Raw genomic sequence first — 23,942 nt, 5'->3', positions numbered from 1 at the left:
AGAGGGCCTGCTGTATTTCAGATCACTTTTTCTGGAGTCAGTGGTGCGGCACACCTCATAGTTGTAAACGTGTTGCAATGTACCTGTGCCCCCTACGTCGGAGTAATGGGGTGGATAATATGGGATAACTGGAAGATGTCCATTCGTTTTATACAACATCCGATCGCGTCTCCATCTGTAGCACTTGACTGACAATATGGCTATGAGAGAAACGATGAATAAGAACGATACCACAGCCAGAGCCAGAACTAGAAAGAATGTAAGAGTATCATTATATTCCTTATCGTGCGTAAAGTCTGTAAATTCCGAGAGCATCTCAGGAAAACTGTCCGCTACTGCCACGTTGACGTTGACTGTAGCTGAACGAGAGGGCTGTCCGTTGTCCTCGACTATTACAGTCAACTTTTGTTTCACGGCATCCTTGTCAGTGACTTGGCGAATAGTTCTTACTTCTCCATTCTGAGCGCCTACTTCAAACAGCGCTCTGTCGGTTACTTTCACAAGTTTATAAGAAAGCCAGGCATTCTGTCCAGAGTCCACGTCCACAGCTACCACTTTGGTGACGAGATAGCCCACATCTGCTGACCGAGGGACAATTTCAGCTACCAGAGAACCACTGGTCTGTACTGGATAAAGAATCTGCGGTGCGTTGTCGTTTTGATCTTGTATGACTATTTTAACGCTAACATTACTAGTTAATGGAGGAGAGCCTCCATCTTGGGCCTTTACACGGAACTGAAAGTCTTTTATCTGCTCGTAATCAAAAGAACGCACTGCATGTATAACTCCACTCTCAGCATTGACGGACACGTACGAAGATATGGCTACTCCATTAATCATACCTTCGTCCAGTATATAGGAAACACGGGCATTCTGCTTCCAGTCTGCGTCTATGGCCCTAACTGCAAATACAGAGAGACCTGGAGCGTTGTTTTCAATAACAGATGCTTCATAAGAGCTCTTTTCAAATAGAGGTGCGTTATCATTCACATCAGTTATCTGTAATCTGAGAGTGATACTGCTGGAAAGAGACGGAACACCTTCATCGGAGCAAGTCACGGTAATATTATACTCGGAGTCTGTTTCGCGGTCCGGTGCACTGTCAGTAACTATGCTGTAGAAACCATTTGTTGTCGACTTGATTGCAAAGGGAATGTTGTCGTTCATGTCGCAATGCACTTCTCCATTTGTATCAGAATCTGGATCATTCACACTAATCATCGCTATAACTGTGTCTATAGAGGAATCTTCATTTACTGACGTAGATTGGGATATAATAGTTATAACAGGGCTGTTATCATTGACGTCAGTTACATCTACGATTATTTTACTTGAGTCTGACAATCCACCCTTATCTACTGCTTCTATATCGATCTGATAGTATTTGGCTGTTTCGTAGTCTACATGCCCCACTAAAAGAATATTACCGTTTTCCTCTATATGAAACAACTCAGACACGCCGTCGTGACTGTTTGAAATGAAAAAACTTACTTCTCCGTTGCTCCCTTTATCTGCATCGGACGCACTGACCGAAGTAACTAGTGTTCCTTTTTGGGAGTTTTCAGGTATTACGCTCTTATAGACAGCCTTGGTGAAAACAGGAGCATTGTCGTTACTATCTAACACGGTGATGTATATCTGAACTGTTCCCGACATAACCGGCTCACCACCATCCATGGCAGTCAGAAGAAGCGACATATTCTCTTCCTTCTCTCGATCTAGTTGTTTCTGTAAAACCATTTCTACCTTTTTGCTTCCATCAGCCTGACTATGCAGTTTCAATACAAAATTATCCGTTGGCTTTAATGTATAGCTTTGAAGACCATTGGTGCCTATATCTAGATCCAATGCTTTGTCTAATACAAATTTTGATCCTAACACAGCTGATTCACTAATTTCAAAACGTTTTTCTGTTTTCTTAAAAGTGGGAGCATTATCATTTACGTCGGTAATCTCTACTGTTACTCTGTACAATTCCATGGGATTCTGTAGAATGATCTGGAAGTCAAGAGCGCAAGGCGTAGTCTGTCCGCATAGCGCTTCTCGATCTATTCTCTCTTTGATGACGAGGAGTCCCCTTTCTTTATTCAGGTCGATATATTCGGTGCTATCGCCTGTGAAAACACGAGCTTTACCTGATTTTAGTCTCTTCAATTCCAATCCCAAATCCTGTGCTATATTACCGACAACAGTGCCTTTAGCCATCTCCTCGGCGATGGAGTAGCTGACTTGTCCGTACACTGAGCTTAGTGAGATGAGCGACATGAACAAAAGGAATCGCCGTGCTATTCCTCTGATTGAAAAAATCCCAGTCGTAGACGGTATAAACAATGCAATCCAAGATAATTCACGGCGAGTCATGCTTGCTGCTGTGAAAAGGAAAGTGAGGTGTATTTATATCCCGTATAGGTCCCGTATAGGTTTAGAGCTCCGGTTTGCTCGTTTCTTTTACACTGGTCATGTAAGAATGATGGGGGAGGTACAAATTGTAGGATGGACTATGTTCATCAGTTACATACTGTTAGCCAACAGCGGCCCTTTGAGCCTAACCAATAGAATTACACTGGTAAATCGCACAAATATTTTATCACGCTGCAGTCAGAAACCAAATGAAATCAGGTAATCAGTTGCATTGCACCAAATCATTGCATCAATACAAATGTGTTTAGATGGTTAATTAGTTATCAAATGCATTGCAATAAACATGATATTCAAATATTTTCTCTAGACTGACATGCCTCTCTGACCAAAATAAACCGTCAGGGTGAGTATGCTTAAACAGTAGAGGTTTTTTTTAAAGCTTATTCAGGACCATGGTCAGCGATTTGGAAACGGATTCATATAAAGGCCTACACTGCACTAGATCTGGACGAAGTGTTTGAAATATGTGAGCATCGATAGAATAGGTTCGTACAGCATACCCATAGGTATAGACACAGAGAGAAAGAGAGAGAGAGAGAGACGTGTGTATGGCTGTCTGTGTATGTGCGTGAACACAAGTGCCACTTGTAAATTGCTCATAAACCATGCTCACCTGGTCTCTTAAGTCTTCAGGGCTCATTATGTCTCTCTGCACATGAGGAAGTGTTTGTGATCCACTCGTGTCCAGACTAATGATGCTCTGACCACATGGACCTCCATATTTCACATCGCTCTTTCGCGAGTCAGTTGTCCTGTAATGCTCGTAATTGTAAACGCGTTGCAATGTTCCTGTGCCGCCTGCGTCCCCGTAAAGAGGCGGATAGTATGGAATGACTGGAAGATGTCCGTTGGATTTATAAAACATCCTCTCACGTCTCCATCTGTAACATTTAACCGACAGTATGGCTATGATGGATACAATGAACAGGAATGAAACTACTGCCAAGGCCAAAACGAGATAAAAAGTCAGGTTGTCGTTGTACTCCTTATCCTGCATGAAGTCGGTGAACTCTGAGAGCACCTCTGGGAAGCTGTCCGCTACGGCCACGTTAATATTCACTGTCGTTGAGCGAGCTGGCTTTCCGTTGTCTTCCACTACAACAGTTAGCTTTTGTTTCACGGCATCCTTGTCAGTGATCTGGCGTATGGTTCTTATTTCTCCATTCTGAGCACCAACTTCAAATAATGCCCTGTCCGTCATTTTCTGCAGTTTATAAGAGAGCCAGGCATTCTGTCCAGAATCGACGTCAACAGCCACCACTTTTGTGACCAGATAGCCTACATCTGCTGAACGAGGCACTATTTCAGCCACCAGAGAGCCACTACTCTGTATGGGATAGAGCACCTGTGGTGTGTTGTCGTTTTGATCTTGGATAGCTATTTTAACACTGACATTACTGCTTAGCGGAGGAGACCCTCCGTCTTGCGCTTTTACGCGGAACACAAAGTCCTTCATCTGCTCAAAGTCGAAAGAACGCATGGCACGAATGACCCCGCTTTCAGCGTCGACAGACACAAAAGAAGAAATGGATACTCCATTTGTCGATGATTCATCCAAGATATATGAAACGCGGGCATTTTGCTTCCAATCTGCGTCTACAGCCTTAATTGTAAATACTGAAATGCCCGGTGTATTATTTTCCACAATGGATGCCGCATATGAACTCTTTTCAAAAACAGGCGCGTTATCATTTACATCGGACACCTGCAACGCGAGAGTGATTCTGCTAGAAAGCGAGGGCACTCCTTCATCCGAGCAAGTCACACTTATGTTATACGCTGAATCTGTCTCACGGTTCAATGCACTGTCAGTGACGATGCTATAAAAACCGTTTGAAGTTGATTTAATAGCGAAAGGAATGTTATTATTCATAGCACAGTGAACTTGACCATTCTTGTCAGAATCTGGATCATTGACACTAATCATTGCTATTACGGTGCTGACAGCGGAGTCTTCATTTACTGGAGTGGATTTTGAGATTATATTAATAGTCGGACTGTTATCATTAACATCAACAACATCTACGATAATTTTACTTGAATCGGATAGCCCGCCCTTATCTACTGCCTCTACATCAATCTCGTAATGCCTGGCCCTTTCATAGTCGATATTTCCCACTAATATCACCTCGCCATTTTCCTGGACACAAAACAAATCGGACACGTCGTGCTGACTGTTTGGGATTAAATAACTCACTTGACCATTCGATCCTTTATCTGCGTCGTAAGCAGTAACAGTGGTTAACACAGTTCCTTTTGGTGAGTTTTCAGTAACAATTGTTTTATACACAGCCTTTGTGAAAACGGGCTCATTGTCGTTTGCATCCAATACAATGACGTGTATTTTTACTGTCCCCGACATTAAGGGCTTTCCACCATCCATTGCTGTCAAAAGAAGCGATATATTCTCTAGTTTTTCTCGATCTAGAGGTTTCTGCAAAATCATTTCTACTTTCTTACTGCCATCTGCCTGACTATTTAACTTCAATGCAAAATTATCTGTTGGCTTTAGCGTGTAGCTTTGAAGCCCATTTATACCTATGTCTAAATCCATGGCTTTGTCTAACAGAAATTTTGATCCGATCACTGCCGATTCAGGCATTTCAAAACGCTTTTCACTATTTCTGAACGTGGGAGCATTATCATTTACATCTGTTATTTCAACTGTTACTCTGTATAATTCCATCGGATTCTCCAGAATTATCTGAAAGTCTAGCGCGCAAGGCGTAGTCTGTCCGCATAGTGCCTCTCGATCTATTCTCTCTTTGATGGTAAGGACTCCCCTGTCTTTATTAAGCTCGATGTATTCCGTGTTGTCACCATAATAAACTCGAGCTTTGCCGTATTTTAGTCTTTTCAATTCCAATCCTAAATCCTGTGCTATGTTGCCAACCACAGAGCCAATAGCCATTTCCTCAGGAATGGAGTAACTGACCTGTCCGTACACGGTGCTCAGGAAGACGATGGAAACGAACAATAGTAGGCCTACTTGCCGTGCCATTCCTCTTGCGGACAGGTTTTGTTATCGAATTCGATACAAAATAATACAATCCAAGGCAATGGTGAGTAGTTATGATTCTTGCCGTTGCAACTAGAAAAGAAGATACTTTTGAACCTTGAATGTGTTGAAAAACATGTAGGTAAAGATCACATTCCGCTTCGCACGAGTCCTCTCCGCTCTGTTCCCTTCTACTCATAAAATAAAGAGATGTAAGAGGGAGGTACCGATAGTGGGACGGTCTACACTCACAACATGCTAGCCAACAGCGGCCCTCTGAGTTAAATGAGCTGAACTGCACTTCTATTCAACGGTACTTAATATATGTTTCAACAAATAAAGGATAGGCAAATCTAGGAATTACAGGAATAGTCGCACAATTCGACATATTCAATGACTGGGATCAGATGTGTGATTTCACAAAACCAGAACCTACAATGTAATATGTGCAATATACAGTATGTAATAATATGATAATCATAGGAAAGGTATAAGTGTATTGGTATACAGTCATACAACAGCAGTTTTACGTTCTTCGAAATCACTGGTCTGGCAAGAGCCCTGTTCAGAACCATGGCCAGCAACGGATATATAAAGCAACAAAATGTGAAGATACTCTTACCAAGCTCTGTTGACAGAAAACTTAAAAGATATGACAGGGGAAAAGATAGAATTTAGAATGAAATGTACAATGCAAACAAATATTAATACATGCTAAAGTGCCCACCTGATCATTGAACACGTAAAGAGGCGGATAGTATGGAATTACCCGTAGATTTCCGTTGGATTTATAAAACATTCGCTCACGTCTCCATCTGTAACAATTCACTGACAGTATAGCTATGATGGATACAATGAACAGAAAAGAAACTACAGCCAAAGCCAACACCAGGTAAAATGTCAAGTTGTCGTTGTACTCCTTGTCATGCGTAAAGTCACTGAATTCCGAGAGCACTTCAGGAAAGCTGTCCGCCACTGCCACGTTAACATTCACAGTTGCTAAACGAGAGGGCTGTCGATTATCCTGTACTACTACTGTGAGCTTTTGCTTCACGGCATCTTTATCAGTGACTTGTCGTATGGTTCTTATTTCTCCATTCTGTGCACCTACTTCAAACAGTGCTCTATCTGAGGCCTTGAAGACCTTATAGGATAGCCAGGCATTTTGTCCAGAGTCAACATCAACAGCAACAACTTTCGTCACAAGATAGCCCACATCTGCTGAACGGGGAACTATTTCAGCAATGACCGAACTACTAGTCTGTACTGGGTATAAAACCTGCGGTGCGTTATCGTTTTGATCCTGCACTTTCATTTTAACGGTAACATTACTATACAGAGGAGGGGAGCCCCCGTCTTGAGCTTTTATGCGAAATACAAATTCCTTTATCTGTTCATAGTCAAAAGAGCGAACCGCATGAATAACTCCGCTCTCAGCACTGACAGACACGTACGAAGAGACTGATACGCCATTGATCGAGGATCCTCCAACATGTAGGATATTCTGGCATTTTGGTTCCAGTCTGCGTCTATGGCTTTTACTGTGAACACAGACAGGCCCGGAGAGTTGTTCTCCATAACAAAAGCCTCATAGGAGCTCTTTTCAAGCACCGGCGCGTTATCATTTACATCTGATACATGTAAGGAGAGAGTGAGACTGCTCACGAGTGATGGCTCTCCATGATCAGAACACATTACGGAAATGTTATAAGCTGAGACTTTCGATCCAAATCATTTTCAGTAACTACACTATAAAAACCATTAGATGTCGATCTTATTGTAAACGGGATCGTCAAGATTGCACTGAACCTGCCCATTTTTTCTATAACTTACTAAGCCATTTACTCCTTTGTCTCTATCCATGGCTGTGACCGCTGTTAATACAGTTCCCCTCTGTGAATTCTTGACTATGCTGGTTTTATGTTGGGCCTGTGTGAATATAGGACTATTATCGTTTGCGTCCAGTACAGTGACATGAATATGCACTGTCCCAGACAACTGGGGTTCACCTCCATCCAAAGCAGTTAACACTAAAGACAACTTCTCCCGATCAAGAGCTTTTTGTAAAACCATCTCAACCTTTTTACTCCCATCTGCCTGGTCGTTTAATTTCAAAATGAAATTGTCTGTTGGTTTAATGACTTTGGCTTTATGACACGGCTTTATGACACGGTTCTATATGCAGCTTCTCTTTCCTTTCACGGTTTCCAACAGGGAGGTGTCAAACACGTGGGGTTCACACAGCAACATGCTGACCAACAGCAGCACTCTGAGTCAAAATCACGCAATTGCACAAATGCCTATTTGACGAGAGACTACAACTCCAAAAAACTAAAAGTGATCACAGCGCTCTATACCATGTGCTGGTTGAACCATGTTCATCCAACAATTTACTCGGAGTACCTAAAGCATGTCCATGCACAATAAACGCACACATTATTCTTCTTTCCTCCCCTGCTCCTTTTCGGTTTCTTCTCCTCTTTCACACACACTTTCACACACACACACACACACACACACACACACACACACACACACACACACACACACACACACGCACGCACACACGCACTGTCAGTGTGAATGCGCTCAAGAATATGTGCGCCTAGGTCTCCTGCCCGTTTTCTTAGGCAACAGAATTGGATTTCGGTATCAAAAAATTATTCTTAAAGTGTCTTATACACATGGTAGAAAAAGTGGCTTTACAAGAAAAGGGCATTTAGTAAAAAGATTTACATAAAAGTACTACATTATGCCATAGTGTTTCAGCACCATGGTCAGTGACAGCACACTCCCACGTTTTCACTTCATCTGCTTACAATAATCAGTGTGGGGAAACATTTCAACATTAATCTAAACAGAGTATGTATTCAACAGATTAAACACTGAACACAGGGTCCACATTTTCTCAGACGCATTAAACAGATATTTAAGGCTCACCTGGTCAGTGGAATCCTCACTAATCAGTTTTTCTGGCTGCATATGAGGCAGTGTGCATGTTCCAGTGGTATCCAGACTGACAATGCTTCGACTGTTCGTTCTGTCATATTTTATGTCACTCCTTCTGGAATCGGTAGTTCTGTAGACGTCATAATTAAACACATGTGGCAATGTTCCTGTGCCACCTACGTCACCATAGAGAGGAGGATAATATGGAATAACTGGTAGATTTCCGTTGGATTTATTAAACATCCTCTCCTGTCTACATCTGTAACATTTCACAGACAGTATGGCTATTATGGACACAATGAACAGGAAGGAAACCACAGCCAAGGCCAAGACGAGGTAAAAAGTGAGGCTGTCGTTGTATTCTTTATCATGCGTAAATTCGGTAAACTCCGACAGCACTTCAGGAAAGCTGTCCGCCAATGCCACGTTAACGTTAATAGTGGCGGATCGGGAAGGGTGTCCGTTGTCCTCCACTACCACAACAAGTTTTTGTTTAATGGCATCCTTATCAGTGATTTGGCGTATAGTTCTTATTTCTCCGTTTTGTGGTCCCACTTCAAACAGCGCCCTGTCTGTCGCTTTTTGCAGTTTATAAGACAGCCACGCATTTTGACCAGAGTCCACATCGATAGCCACCACTTTAGTGACGAGATAGCCCACATCGGCTGAACGAGAGACCATCTCTGCCACCACAGAGCTACTGGTTTGAACTGGATAAAGTACCTGTGGAGCATTGTCATTCTGGTCCTGAATATTTATCCGAACAGTTACATTGCTGCTCAGTGGAGGAGATCCTCCATCTTGCGCCCTTATATGGAACTGAAAGTTCTTTATCTGCTCGAAGTCGAAAGAACGAACAGCACGAATGACTCCACTGTCAGCACTGACAGATACATACGAGGATATAAGGACTCCATTAACGGAGGATTCCTCTAGAATATAAGACACTCGAGCGTTTTGGTTCCAGTCTGCATCTTTTGCTTTTACAGTGAATACAGAAACTCCCGGTGCATTATTCTCTAAAATGGAAGCCTCATAAATTCCCCTGTCGAACACAGGTGCGTTGTCATTTACATCAGTTATCTTCAAGAAGAGCACGACGCTGCTGGACAGAGATGGCACGCCGTCGTCAGAGCATGTGACGGTGATGTTATACCCCGAGGCTTGCTCTCGATCTAATACATTATCCGTGATAATACTATAAAAACCATCAGATGAAGACTGTATGACAAAAGCGATATTCTCATTAAGAACACAATTGACATTGCCATTCTCAGCCGTGTCTGCGTCTTGTATGTTCATCATAGCTACAACAGTCCCTGTTTCTGAATTCTCGGATATTTCATTTGATTCAGAAATGATACTAATCACGGGGCTGTTATCATTTACATCCGTGACATCTACAATTACTTTGCAAGAATCTGAGTGGCCACCCTGGTCTTTCGCTTGAATGGAAATCTGATATTGCTTATTTTTTTCAAAGTCGATACTTCCTACTAGTGTCAGTGCGCCGTCCTTACTGTTTATCTGAAATAATTCTGCTAAACTTTTTGCAGCGCTTGACAATGAATATGTGACAACACCGTTTGAACCTTGATCAGCATCGGATGCGCTGACTGTTGTCAGAATAGTGCCTTTTGGCGCATTCTCTTTGATGCTGGTCTTATAAGTAGGCAGAGAACAAACGGGGGCATTATCGTTAGCGTCTATAACCGTTATAAGAATTTCCATCGTGCCAGACATCTGAGGCTCTCCGCCATCTAAAGCTGTGAGTAACAAAGACATGTGCTCTTGTTTTTCTCGATCTAATTGCTTTTGTAAAATCATTTCAACATTCTTTGTACCATCAGCCAAATTCTGCGTTTTCAGAGCAAAATGCTCAGTAGGCTTTAATGCGTAGCTTTGGAGGCCATTGACGCCGACATCATTGTCAATTGCCGTCTCCAAAACGAACCGAGCTCCTGGCTGTGCGAGCTCACTTATTTCAAATTTCATCTCACTCATTGGAAAAATTGGAGAATTATCATTAATGTCGGTAATCTCCACCGTAACTCTGTACAGTTCCATCGGCTTCTCCAGAATTATTTGAAAATGTAGAGCGCAGGGCGTCGTCTGTCCACATAGAGCCTCTCTATCAATTCTCTCTTTGATAACGAGCACTCCTCTTTCTCTGCTCAACTCGATATATTGCGCACTTTCTCCGGTATAAAGACGAGCTTTGCCCGATATCAGTCTTTTTATATCCAATCCCAGGTCCTGAGCTATGTTCCCAACCAGAGAGCCCTTTGTCATCTCTTCGGGAATAGAGTAGCTGACTTGTCCTTGCACTAATCCAAGAGAGAGTGCCGAAATAAACAATAGTACTTGCCGTGTCATTGTTCTCTCCAGTAATTCCCAAATCCAAGCGAAATACACACAGAGAGCTCCGTGAGGATCTTCAGTAAATCGACACAGTATAATCCTACACCAAGAAAGTACGAAAATGTTCCTTAATGTCTTTTCAATTTCATACAAAACGTAACGGTAAATGTCGATGTTTCTCCTTCTACATTTTCTGGAGTATGCGCTCTGCCAGTTATGCTTTCTCTTTTTTAGAGATAGGGGAGGTACTCTAAGGAAATCTGCATCGTTCACAGCAACATGCTGGCCGACAGCGGCACTCTGAGTCAAATCCTATGAACTACACAAGTGTTAAAATTGGTCAAAACGTGCTCGATCAAAGCATTAAAAAAATGATGCGCCTGGGCAAACCTAGTAATGCATATCAACCATATCTCCCATCTCCACTTCCATAGGTTATATGTCTATATCGCAAATGACTGTTACCTACCTTCTATATGCTCAGATCATTTGAAGCCACTAGAATAACTTAGGAATGGTAGCATGAAGTCAAAAGTACTCTACAAACCGCGAAAGTCTTATCATAAAACATGTCAAAACGGTTTCTGAAAATATCATTGTAAATATATCCAGGTATCCACTTGCAGGTTATACATTGAACACATTTCATGAAGTACTACACACTCACTGATATATGTAAGATTGTGTGTGTGTGTGTGAGTGTGAGAGAGAGAGAGAGAGAGAGAGTGATGTGTGTGTGTGTGTGTGTCTATGTGTGTGTGTGTGTGTGTGTGTGTGTATAGAGAGAAAGAGAGAGACGGTTTGAAGGTAAATAACTTAATTAAGGCTCCGCAGTATTTCCCAAACATCCCCCACAGGCTTTTGTGATCAGCATATTGTTCAGCACCATGTACCCATATTTCAGGACCATGATCAGCGACCAAGTACAATGGGATATGAGAGCACAGTATAAAATAAACCTTTAACATGTAATAATCAAATGTTCAGTTGATTCATTCATATTGTTGTTGTTGCACATCACAGAAATGATATGTCTTTAAGTTTAAGCAAAGTTAAAAAACGTATAATATGCTCGATCAATTGATACTCCATACCTGATTTTTGGAGTCATCGCTGACCAGTGTTTCCATATCCGCATGAGGTAATGTCTGTACTCCATTGGTGTCCAGACTAATGATGCTTTCAGTGTAAGGTCGTCCATATTTCAAATCACTCTTTCGCGAGTCAGTTGTCCTGCACACTTCGTAATTATAAACGTGCTGTAGAGTTCCCGTGCCCACTGAGTCGCCGTAAAGTGGTGGATAATATGGAATGACTGGGAGATGGCCATTGGATTTATAAAACATCCGCTCACGTCTCCATCTGTAGCACTTCACTGACAGTATGGCTATGATGGACACGATAAAGAGAAATGAAACCACCGCCAATGCCAAGACGAGAAAAAAAGTCAACGTATCGTTGTTATCCTTGTCGTGCGTAAAATCTGAAAACTCCGAAAGGACTTCAGGGAAACTGTCAGCCAAAGCCACATTGACATTAACTGTAGCTGAGCGAGAGGGCTGTCCGTTGTCCTCTACTACAACAGTGAGCTTCTGCTTCACAGCATCTTTATCAGTGACTTGGCGAATAGTTCTTATTTCTCCATTCTGTGCGCCCACTTCAAATATGGCCCTGTCGGTTGCTTTCAGTAGTTTATATGAGAGCCAAGCATTCTGTCCGGAGTCCACATCAACAGCAACTACTTTAGTGACCAGATAGCCCACATCTGCTGAACGAGGCACCATTTCAGCCACCAGCGAGCCACTGGTCTGTACTGGATACAGCACCTGAGGCGAATTATCGTTCTGGTCTTGGATAAATATTTTAACACTGACATTACCGCTAAGTGGAGGGGAACCTCCATCTTGTGCTCTGATGTAGAAAGTAAAATCCTTCAATTGCTCGAAATCAAAAGACCGCACTGCATGAACAACTCCGCTCTCGGCATTAACAGAAACGTAAGAGGAGACGGACACACCACTTATCGAGGATTCTTCCAGTATATAGGAAACACGGGCATTTTGGTTCCAATCCACGTCCCTGGCTTTTACCGTGAATATAGACAGGCCTGGGGAATTGTTTTCCAGAACAGATGCGACATATTCGCTCTTTTCAAACAAAGGCGCATTATCATTTACGTCTGATATTTGTAAGGTCAGAGTGGCGCTGCTGGAAAGCGAGGGCACGCCTTCATCAGAGCATGTCACAGTGATATTATACCCTGAATTTCTCTCGCGATCTAATTCATCATCGGTTACCAAACTGAAGAAGTCACTGGACGTTGTTTTCAAAGAAAATGGTATGTTTTCATTAATCGCACATCTGACTTTGCCATTTTCTCCAGAGTCTAGGTCTTGGACGTTTAATATGGAAACAGCTGTACCTTGCGTTGAGTCTTCTGATATTACATTTGATTTCGACATTATACTTATACTTGGTGCATTATCATTTGTGTCCAAAACATCAACTAAAATTTTACATGAATCTGTAAGACCCCCCTGGTCGCTTGCTCTTACATTAATTTGATAATGACGAGCCTTTTCGTAATCAACACTGCCAATCAGAGTTACTTCGCCGCTGTATTCATTTATTCCAAATAACTGTCTAACATCATCCAGCGTGTTACTTATTGAATAAGTCACTTTGCCATAAGGACCTTGGTCTAAATCAGAGGCGCTGACAGTGGTCATTAATGTGCCTCTTGGGGCATTTTCCGTGATAACAGCCTTGTACGCAGCTTGCGTAAAAACAGGTGCGTTATCGTTGGCATCCAAGACACTGATACGTATTTGTGCCGTGCCAGATAACTGCGGATTACCCCCATCTACAGCCGTCAATACTAACGAAATCTGGTCTTGTTTTTCTCGATCTAAGGGTTTTTGTAGAACCATTTCAACATTTTTACTTCCGTCTTCTTGAGGTAATAATTTGAGAATGAAATTTTCCGAAGGCGTGAGAGAATATCCTTGAAGGCTATTAACGCCAACATCTAAATCCATTGCTCTCTCCAGCACAAATTTTGCACCATTTGTGGCCGATTCACTAATTTTAAAAAACACTTCGTCTTTTTCAAAGTGCGGGGGATTATCATTAATATCGGTTATCTCCACGGTAACACTATAAAATTCCATAGGGCTTTCCAAAATGACCTGAAAATGCAGAGCACAGGGCGTAGTCTGCCCACATAAGGCTTCTCGGTCAATCCTGTCTTTGATTAGAAGGACGCCTCTGTCTTTATTCAGACCAATGTATTCACCACTGTCTCTTGTATAAATACGAGCGTTACCTGATTTCAATCTTTTCGGATCTAAACCTAAATCTTGAGCCAAGTTTCCGACCAAAGAGCCTGTCGTCATCTCCTCCGGAATCGAATAGCTCACTTGCCCTGTCACTAAACCTACAAAGATGACTGAAATAAAAACGAGTACTTGCCATGGTTTTGTTTTGTTTGACATTTCCATTCCAGAACAGAAATAAATCACAATAATCCGTTAAGAGCGGCGGTGTTCATGCAGTGTGATACTCGCAAGACAAAGAAATAAATATGGCGCACATATAGTCCTCAGAATGGAAGAGAACCCCTCAGTACATCCATTCGCAGTCTTTCTTTATCTGTTATGTGCAGTCACCCTTGTGTTGCTTGATAAAGGGGGAGGTAGCACTGGAATTATAATAAAGGATATTCACAGACTAACCAACAGCGTCACTCTGAGTTTAACCAGCTGAACTGCAGAAATGGTAGACATTCTTGCACATGTAGAAAAACACATGCATTAAAATAGTATATTGCAATGAAAACACAATTGGTTTTCAAATAAACTAAATTATTTTGCAGTGTTTGATAAATTGGTAGAACCCTTTCGGTATTAAAGAGATTTAGATTGTCATTTCGTGTATAAGGTAAGGCATCAGGACAACAAAGAAGCAAAAAAAAATGTGATGCAGCATTACTAATTGGTCAGTGCAGGACAACCATGTTCTTAACAGCCAAAACAAACACGCTTGTCACTGATGGAACAGATATTGAGTAACTGACCTGTCCATAGACTGAGTTGAGGTATACTACATAGAAAAGGGGCAATACTTGCCATGCCATTGTTCTATCCGATATTTTCCTGCGATGAATGAAATAAAACAGAAATCCGTGATTAAAATCCTCCAATAGCTCTCAATAGCCGCCTAGTGTTAACAGACTGTGTTGAATCGACACAAAGAGCAAATTGGTAGTCTTTATATTCAAAACGTTTGCCAGCCGAACCTTTCCTCTTCGAAATATATTCATATTGACAGAGGAGGTGCAACGCACGTCTGGACTGAATTGCAACATATGAACCAACAGCGGCGCTCTGAGTCCGAATTGCACAACCACTGCAACACCAGCCCTACTACTACATTGCTTCGTGAACAGCACAAATCAATTGAAGATTCAATTAGCCAGTTCAGACAGCACAGACACTGGGCTACTGAGCACAGAGCTTAGCCAATAGTGCCACACAATCCTGCCACACATGAATAAGGAACACGCCATGTCCCCAGTTGTCCTTTACTCAATCCATACGTCAAAATCGAATGAGTGTTAACGACAACATCAAACAAATATTCAGAATATAACCGAATGATCTTTCACCGTTTCAGAGCCAGACTCGGCGACCGAAACATAAAAATCTACCAGAGCAGTAATTTTAGATATGTTTTCAAGAATGATAATAAATATTGATTTAATACAAACATGTCCAAAACATCATATCAACATCATTCGAATGGCTTACAAAAGCAATACAACTCACCTGATCATCCATGAGGAGTTTCTCTGAATTGGGATGCGGGAGTGTAAGTGTCCCACTGGCATCCAGGCTAACAATACTTTCATTGCAAGGTCTACGACATTTGACATCGCTCCTCCTAGAGTCAGTTGTTCCATAAACTTCATAACTATGAAGATGCTGCATGGTCCCCGTGGCACCAACGTCCGCATAAAGAGGTGGGTAATAAGGAATAACCGGTAGATTCCCATTGGACTTATAAAACATCTGCTCACGTCTCCATCTGTAGCACTTCACCGACAGTATGGCTATTATGGACACGATGAATAGAAATGAAACCACAGCGAGGGCCAGGACTAAATAGAAAGTCAGATTGTCGTTGTACTCCTTGTCGTGCGTAAAGTCAGTAAACTCCGAGAGTATTTCAGGAAAGCTGTCCGCCACAGCCACGTTGACATTGACTGTAGCAGAGCGAGAGGGCTGTCCGTTGTCCTCCACAACGATAGTGAGTTTTTGTTTCACAGCATCTTTATCAGTTACCTGACGTATAGTTCTTATTTCTCCATTCTGTGCGCCAACCTCAAATAGAGCTCTGTCTGACCCTTTCCGCAGCTTATAAGTCAACCAGGCATTCTGACCAGAATCTACATCAACAGCCACCACTTTACTGACAAGATAGCCGACGTCTGCTGAACGAGGGACAATTTCAGCTACCAGTGAGCCACTAGTTTGCACTGGGTACAGAATCTGAGGTGCATTATCGTTCTGGTCTTGAATGTTTATTCTAAAACTAACATTCGTACTTAACGGAGGAGATCCTCCATCTTGTGCTTTGACATGGAAATTAAAATGCTTTATCTGTTCGTAATCAAAAGTGCGCACGGCATGAATGACTCCACTCTCAGCATTAACGGACACATAAGAGGAGACTGCTACCCCATTCAAAGAGGATTCCTCCAACATATAAGACAATCGGGCATTTTGATTAAAATCCATATCTATTGCTTTTACTGTGAAAATAGAGAGGCCAGGTGAGTTGTTTTCTGGAATGGAGGCTTCATAGCTGCTCTTTTCAAACACGGGTGCGTTATCATTCACATCTGATATCTGTAGGGAGAGAGTGACGCTGCTGGAGAGAGAGGGCACGCCTTCATCAGAGCAGGTCACAGTGATGTTATATGTTGAATCTCTTTCTCGATCTAATTCACCGTCTGTAACTAAACTGTAGAAATTGTTTGACGTAGTCTTCAAGACAAATGGCATATTTTCATTTATAGTACACTGAACATTGCCATTCTCCCCCGAGTCTGGGTCCTGAATATTAAGAATACTAACAACGGTACCGGAATTAGAGTTTTCCGGTATTGATGACGACTTGGACATGACATTTAATATTGGACTGTTATCGTTTGCGTCGATTACATCAATAATCACCTTACATGTATCTGAGTGGCCTCCGTGATCTTGGGCCAGGACATCAATTTGATAGTGTTTGATTTTCTCATAATCTGTGTCTCCTATCAATTTGAGTACACCAGTAGTATCGTCTATTTTAAAAAATCCAGTCATGTCACCGACAGGCTTCGACAGTGTGTACGTTACTCTGCCATTCAACCCTTCATCGGCATCAGAAGCGTGGACAGTGGTGAGCTCCGTGTCTTTTGGAGAATTTTCTAAAACGCTTGATGTATATACTCTTTGAGAACAAATCGGCGCGTTATCATTGGCATCTAGTACCGCAATACGTATCTGCACTGTCCCAGACATCTGCGGATCGCCTCCATCAGTAGCAGTCAACAGTAAAGATAAACGGTCTTCTTTCTCGCGATCTAGGGACCTTTTCAATATCATGACAACACTTTTGGTGTTATCGGAAAGAGTTTGTGTTTCCAATTCAAATACATCAATTGGCTTTAGGGCGTAGCCTTGAAGGCCATTGATTCCAACATCACTATCTATAGCTTTTTCCAGCGTAAATCTTGCACCGAGCGGAGAAGACTCGCTTATCTTGAACGTCATTTCCTCCACAGGAAAAATGGGTGCATTATCATTAATGTCCGTGATCTGAACTGTAATACTGTAAAATTCCATAGGATTTTCTAATATTATTTGGAAATGAAGCGCGCATGGTGTTGTCTGGCCACACAGGGCTTCGCGGTCTATCCTCTCTTTGATAAGAAGGATCCCCTTTTCTGCCATAAGCTCTACGTATTCAGTTCCGTCTCCAGTATAAATGCGAGCTTTCCCTGATTTAAGTCTTTTCACATCCAAACCTAAATCCTGTGCTATGTTTCCGACTACAGAGCCTTTCGTCATCTCTTCGGGGACTGAGTAAACAATTTGCCCATGCACGCTGCTGAGACCAGAGAGAGAAACAAACAACAGTACTTGCCAAGCCATTGTCCTGTCCGACATTTTCTCTGGGTATTAAGGCAAAATAGAATCCTCGAAAATGAACATCGAAATATTCCCCTAGTAAAAAGGTTCACCGTCCAAAATGACAAGAAACCAAATAAGCTATCCAATGATATGAGTTTACAGCGAATACTTTCCGCGAATGTCGTCGTGTTTTGCGCACAGCTTTGTCATCCCTATTTATGCAGGGGCGGAGGAGGCATAGCCCATATTCAGTTCAAAATTCAGTTCCTCTTAACATATTAACCAACAGCGTCACTTGCAGACCAATGTGTTGTACTGCATGTAAAGTAACAAATGAGGTACTCTGATATGACATGTCATAGTCGCAAACGAATGCCAAATAACTTCTTCAACTGTCTTACTATATTGCAATGTGGGCTTTCAGCACCATGGATAGCAACCTGAGAGGGCGTTAGACTGGAAAGTTAAAGCTGAGTTAAGTACATTTAGTTTTCTAAAGTCTGTACAAAATATTTTTTGAAACTAATTGCAATTTGAACTATTGCAGCATTGGTGGGTGAAGTTCATTATTAAATACACAGGATAAAAAAACAGTTTCCAAGTAAAGATATGAAGCTCACCTGGTTGCCGGCATCATCCATGGCCAGTCTCTCCCTGTTGGCATGTGGGAGTGTATCTTTTCCGCACGTGTCCAGGCTTATGATACTCTCACTACAAGGTCTGGCGTAATTCAGATCACTTTTCCTTGAGTCCATTGTTCTACACACCTCATAATTATAGACGTGCTGCAAAGTACCCGTGCCCCCGACGTCTGCGTAAAGTGGTGGATAATATGGAATGACTGGGAGATTGCCGTTCGATTTATAGAACATCTGCTCACGTCTCCATCTGTAGCATTTCACTGACAGTATTGAAATGATGGACACAATAAAAAGAAATGACACTACGGCTAAAGCCAGGACTAAATAAAATGTGAGGTTCTCGTTGTACTCTTTGTCATGCGTCATGTCAGCGAACTCCGAGAGTACTTCAGGGAAGCTGTCCGCCAAAGCTACTTTAACACTGACTGTAGCTGAGCGAGAGGGCTGTCCGTTGTCCTCGACTACAACAGTGAGCTTCTGCTTAACAGCATCTTTGTCAGTAATTTGACGAATAGTTCTTATTTCTCCATTCTGAGCGCCCACCTCAAACAGCGCTCTCTCTGTTGCTTTCTGTAGTTTGTATGAGAGCCAGGCATTCTGTCCAGAGTCCACATCAACAGCGACCACTTTGGTGACGAGGTAGCCCATATCTGCTGAACGAGGCACAATTTCAGCCACGAGGGATCCACTAGTTTGTATGGGATACAGAATCTGAGGCGCATTGTCATTTTGATCCCGGATGATTAAGTTAAGAGTGGTATTGCTATTTAGAGGAGGGGAGCCACCGTCTTGTGCTTTCACAATGAAGCTGAGTTGCTTAATTTGCTCAAAGTCAAATGAACGCACTGCATGCAAAACCCCAGATTCAGAATTTATAGATAAATAAGTAGATACCGAAGTTCCATCACTCTGCTTTTCATCTAAGTAATATGATATTCTGGCATTTTGATTCGCATCTGAGTCCCTCGCCTTCACTGTAAAAATGGACAACCCGGGAGAGTTATTTTCCATTATATACACTGAATACATTTGCGACTCGAAAATGGGTGCGTTATCATTGACGTCAGACAGCGTTAGACGCAGAGTCTGGACAGTAGAGAGTGGGGATGATCCGGAGTCGACTGCAGTTACGGTGATATTGTACTCAGACAATGTTTCGCGGTCAAATAACGCGGCTGTGACTAGAGTATAATAGTTTGCCAGAGACGATTTGATATCGAAAGGAAGACCTCTGTCTATGGAACATGTAACCTGACCATTGTTACCAGAATCAGCATCTTTTACGTTTATTATAGCTATTGTCGTCCCTATGGGAGAATCCTCGGACACAGGACTAGAAAAAGACATGACGTTCATAAGTGGCGCATTATCATTAATATCTATAACTTCTATAATAACCTTACTAGTGCCAGTGAATCCTCCATGGTCTTTCGCTTCAACTCTTATTTCATACCGTTTATTTTGTTCAAAGTCGATCGCTCCGACGACTGAAATTGTGCCTGTGGACTCGTCAATGCTAAATATTTCTTTTAAATCCTCCTCTAGATCACTAAACGAGTACACTATTAATCCATAAGAGCCAGTATCAGCATCAGTTGCATTAACTGTCGTCACAAAAGTACCTCTCGGTGCAAATTCCATCACAGTCGATTTATACATGGTCTGGTTAAACACGGGGACATTATCATTAGCATCTAGTACTGTGACATCTATATTTACAGTGCCAGATCTCTGTGGATTTCCGCCATCCACTGCTGTTAGCTTTAAAGAAAGGCGAGGATTCTCTTCTCTGTCTAAAGCTTTCTGAAGAACCATTTCTGCATATTTTCTACCATCTGGATTCGACTGATCTTTTAAAACAAAATAAGCATTTGGAGAAAGAACGTAATTCTGAAGAGCATTTATTCCGACGTCAGGATCATCGGCAGTACCCAGCACAAAACGCGAACCAAGAGTAGCTGCTTCACTTATCTCAAAATTGATTTCAGTTTTCCGAAATACGGGCGCATTATCATTTATATCTAAGATCTCAACTGTGACCTGGTGTAGTTCCATTGGATTTTCTAGAATTATTTCAAAACTGAAGCTGCACGGGGTGATTTTACCGCATAACTGCTCTCGGTCTATCCTCTCGCTCACAACTAGAATCCCTTTGTCTGACTTCAGCTCTGTGTACTGTATGCTTTCTCCAGTGACGATACGGGCACGGCCCGATCGAAGCCTTTTCAAATCAAGTCCCAAGTCTTGAGCAACATTCCCAATAAGCGAACCGACCTTCATCTCCTCCGGAATAGAAAAACGAATCTGTGCGCCAATACTATCACAAAAGCTCGCCAATAACAATATTACTTGCCAGTGCTTTCGAATAAAGATGGACCCGTCAATGTGTGAACGCTTACGTCCTTCCTTAGTGGCCATGATAATCCTTTAGAAAATCCCACCGAACGTTTTACCAAAAAATAATGATTGACCATAAGTCCAAACAATCTCCGTCATACGAACAGTCCGTTAGAGACGTATAAAGAAACGATGCTATACCTCACACATCCCAGAGCGCAATGTTAGGGGAGGACCTACCAATTACCGACAGCCCCCTCTCGTACAAAATATATCTCATGATCAACAGCGGCACTCAGAGTCCAAAGTTAGACATTCCAGCTTTCAATTTAAAATGTGGAAACCACGATTACACACTTGTTTCTACACACTACAGAATATAATATAGACGAAGTCGTAGTCTTTTCACTAATGATAAATAATAAATAATGCATAGTCCATATTTTATAGAATCAAACTTAAGCTCATTGCATGTAGATATGATATTTAAAATAGCATGGCTATAGATTTAGGAGTTGATACAATTGTGAAATATTTTGACTCTTTTCTCTTCCATCAATCTCTCTCTGACACAAACACACACGCAGAGAGAGAGAAGAGAAGAGAAGAGAAGAGAAGAGAAAAGAGAAGAGAAGAGAAGAGAAAATCCCCAACCACCCATTCAAAACCCTGCTGAGATCACCTAAAACATATACCTCTGTCCATGTGCTGAAAATGACCGCTGTCCCTTGAAAACAAACGAATAAGTGTGCCTACAGTACCAGAACAGTTATTTGTGTATGCTTTAAAGAATGCAAATAACTCTTGATTGAATAAAAAAATCTACAAAACATCATATCAAAATCATTCTAATGGCTTACAAAAGCAATACAACTCACCTGATCATCCATGAGGAGTTTCTCTGAATTGGGATGCGGGAGTGTAAGTGTCCCACTGGCATCCAGGCTAACAATACTTTCATTGCAAGGTCTACGACACTTTAAATCGCTCCTCCTAGAGTCAGTTGTTCCATAAACTTCATAACTATGAAGATGCTGCATGGTCCCCGTGGCACCAACGTCCGCATAAAGAGGTGGGTAATAAGGAATAACCGGTAGATTCCCATTGGACTTATAAAACATCTGCTCACGTCTCCATCTGTAGCACTTCACCGACAGTATGGCTATTATGGACACGATGAATAGAAATGAAACCACAGCGAGCGCCAGAACTAAATAAAAAGTCAGATTGTCGTTGTACTCCTTGTCGTGCGTAAAGTCAGTAAACTCCGAGAGTATTTCAGGAAAGCTGTCCGCAACAGCCACGTTGACATTGACTGTAGCAGAGCGAGAGGGCTGTCCGTTGTCCTCCACAACGATAGTGAGTTTTTGTTTCACAGCATCTTTATCAGTTACCTGACGTATAGTTCTTATTTCTCCATTCTGTGCGCTAACCTCAAATAGAGCTCTGTCTGACCCTTTCCGCAGCTTATAAGACAACCAGGCATTCTGACCAGAATCTACATCAACAGCCACCACTTTACTGACAAGATAGCCGACGTCTGCTGAACGAGGGACAATTTCAGCTACCAGTGAGCCACTAGTCTGCACTGGGTACAGAATCTGAGGTGCATTATCGTTCTGATCTTGAATGTTTATTTTAACACTAACATTCGTGCTTAACGGAGGAGATCCTCCATCTTGTGCTTTGACATAGAAATTAAAATTCTTTATCTGTTCGTAATCAAAAGTGCGCACGGCATGAATGACTCCACTCTCAGCATTAACGGACACATAAGAGGAGACTATTACCCCATTCACAGAGGATTCCTCCAACATATAAGACACTCGGGCATTTTGATTAAAATCCATATCGATTGCTTTTACTGTGAAAATGGAGAGGCCAGGTGAGTTGTTTTCGGGAATGGAGGCTTCATACCTGCTCCTTTCAAACACGGGTGCGTTATCATTCACATCTGATATCTGTAGGGAGAGAGTGACGCTGCTGGAGAGAGAGGGCACGCCTTCATCAGAGCAGGTCACAGAGATGTTATATGTTGAATCTCTCTCTCGATCTAATTCACCGTCAGTAACTAAACTGTAGAAATTGTTTGACGTAGTCTTCAAGACAAATGGCATATTTTCATTTATAGTACACTGAACATTGCCATTCTCCCCCGAGTCTGGGTCTTGAATATTAAGAATACTAACAACGGTACCGGATTTAGAGTTTTCCGGTATTGATGACGACTTGGACATGACATTTAAGATTGGACTGTTATCGTTTGCGTCGATTACATCAATAATCACCTTACATGTATCTGAGTGGCCTCCGTGATCTTTCGCCAGGACATCAATTTGATAGTGTTTGATTTTCTCATAATCTGTGCCTCCTATCAATTTCAGTACACCAGTAGTATCGTCTATTTTAAATAATCCAGCCATGTCGCCGACAGGCTTCGACAGTGTGTATGTCACCCTGCCATTCAACCCTTCATCGGCATCAGAAGAATGGACAGTAGTTAGAACTGTGCCTTTTGGAGCATTTTCTAAAACGCTTGATTTATACACTTTTTGGGAACAAATCGGGGCGTTATCATTGGCATCTAGTACCGAAATACGTATCTGCACTGTCCCAGACATCTGCGGATCGCCTCCATCAGTAGCAGTCAAGAGTAAAGATAAACGGTCTTCTTTCTCTCGATCTAAAGATCTTTTCAAAATCATTACAACACTTTTGGTGTAATCGGAATGAGTTTGTGTTTCCAATTCAAATATATCACTTGGCTTTAGGGCGTAGCCTTGGAGGCCATTGATTCCAACATCATTATCTATAGCTTTTTCCAGCGTAAATCTTGCACCGAGGAAAGAAGACTCGCTTATTTCAAACGTAATTTCCTCCACTGAAAAAATGGGTGCATTATCATTGATGTCCGTGATCTGAACTGTAACACTATAGAATTCCATAGGATTTTCTAATATTATTTGGAAATGAAGAGCGCATGGTGTTGTCTGGCCACACAGGGCTTCGCGGTCTATCCTCTCTTTGACAAGAAGGATCCCCTTTTCTGCCATA

General features: G+C 42.0%; 5 protein-coding genes across 5 annotated transcripts; all 5 read right to left on the bottom strand.

Moving 5' to 3' along the window:
- Positions 1 to 22: 22 nt before the first annotated feature.
- LOC308367042 (protocadherin beta-16-like) lies at positions 23 to 10,744 on the bottom strand (the record flags this gene model as incomplete). Its single annotated transcript, XM_080840866.1, has 3 exons — positions 23 to 31; positions 1,492 to 1,986; positions 10,442 to 10,744. 3 exons carry the CDS (start codon positions 10,742 to 10,744, stop codon positions 23 to 25), a joined length of 807 nt encoding a protein of 268 aa, XP_080696992.1.
- LOC308366522 (protocadherin gamma-A12-like) lies at positions 2,358 to 9,673 on the bottom strand (the record flags this gene model as incomplete). The annotated part of the gene is made up of 3 exons (XM_080840240.1): positions 2,358 to 2,369; positions 3,035 to 3,766; positions 9,092 to 9,673. 3 exons carry the CDS (start codon positions 9,671 to 9,673, stop codon positions 2,358 to 2,360), a joined length of 1,326 nt encoding a protein of 441 aa, XP_080696366.1.
- LOC308366523 (protocadherin gamma-A3-like) lies at positions 6,038 to 9,049 on the bottom strand (the record flags this gene model as incomplete). The annotated part of the gene is given in 4 exon segments (XM_080840241.1): positions 6,038 to 6,047; positions 6,253 to 6,898; positions 6,901 to 7,137; positions 8,983 to 9,049. Coding segments are annotated over 4 exon segments (960 nt in total).
- A 1,061-nt stretch (positions 10,745 to 11,805) lies between the features above and the next one.
- On the bottom strand, positions 11,806 to 17,946 carry LOC308367041 (protocadherin gamma-A5-like; the record flags this gene model as incomplete). The annotated part of the gene is made up of 2 exons (XM_080840865.1): positions 11,806 to 14,016; positions 17,740 to 17,946. 2 exons carry the CDS (start codon positions 17,944 to 17,946, stop codon positions 11,806 to 11,808), a joined length of 2,418 nt encoding a protein of 805 aa, XP_080696991.1.
- Positions 17,947 to 18,201: 255 nt separating this feature from the next.
- LOC308367040 (protocadherin gamma-A7-like) lies at positions 18,202 to 23,125 on the bottom strand (the record flags this gene model as incomplete). Its single annotated transcript, XM_080840864.1, has 3 exons — positions 18,202 to 18,225; positions 18,531 to 19,613; positions 22,841 to 23,125. 3 exons carry the CDS (start codon positions 23,123 to 23,125, stop codon positions 18,202 to 18,204), a joined length of 1,392 nt encoding a protein of 463 aa, XP_080696990.1.
- Between the last annotated feature and the right edge of the window lie 817 nt (positions 23,126 to 23,942).

This window comes from Sprattus sprattus (genome assembly GCF_963457725.1).
Source record: "Sprattus sprattus genome assembly, chromosome: 6".
Lineage (NCBI taxonomy): Eukaryota > Metazoa > Chordata > Actinopteri > Clupeiformes > Clupeidae > Sprattus > Sprattus sprattus.
The sequence above is the reverse complement of the archived record's forward strand: the minus strand, read 5'-3'. Positions and strand labels throughout refer to the sequence as shown.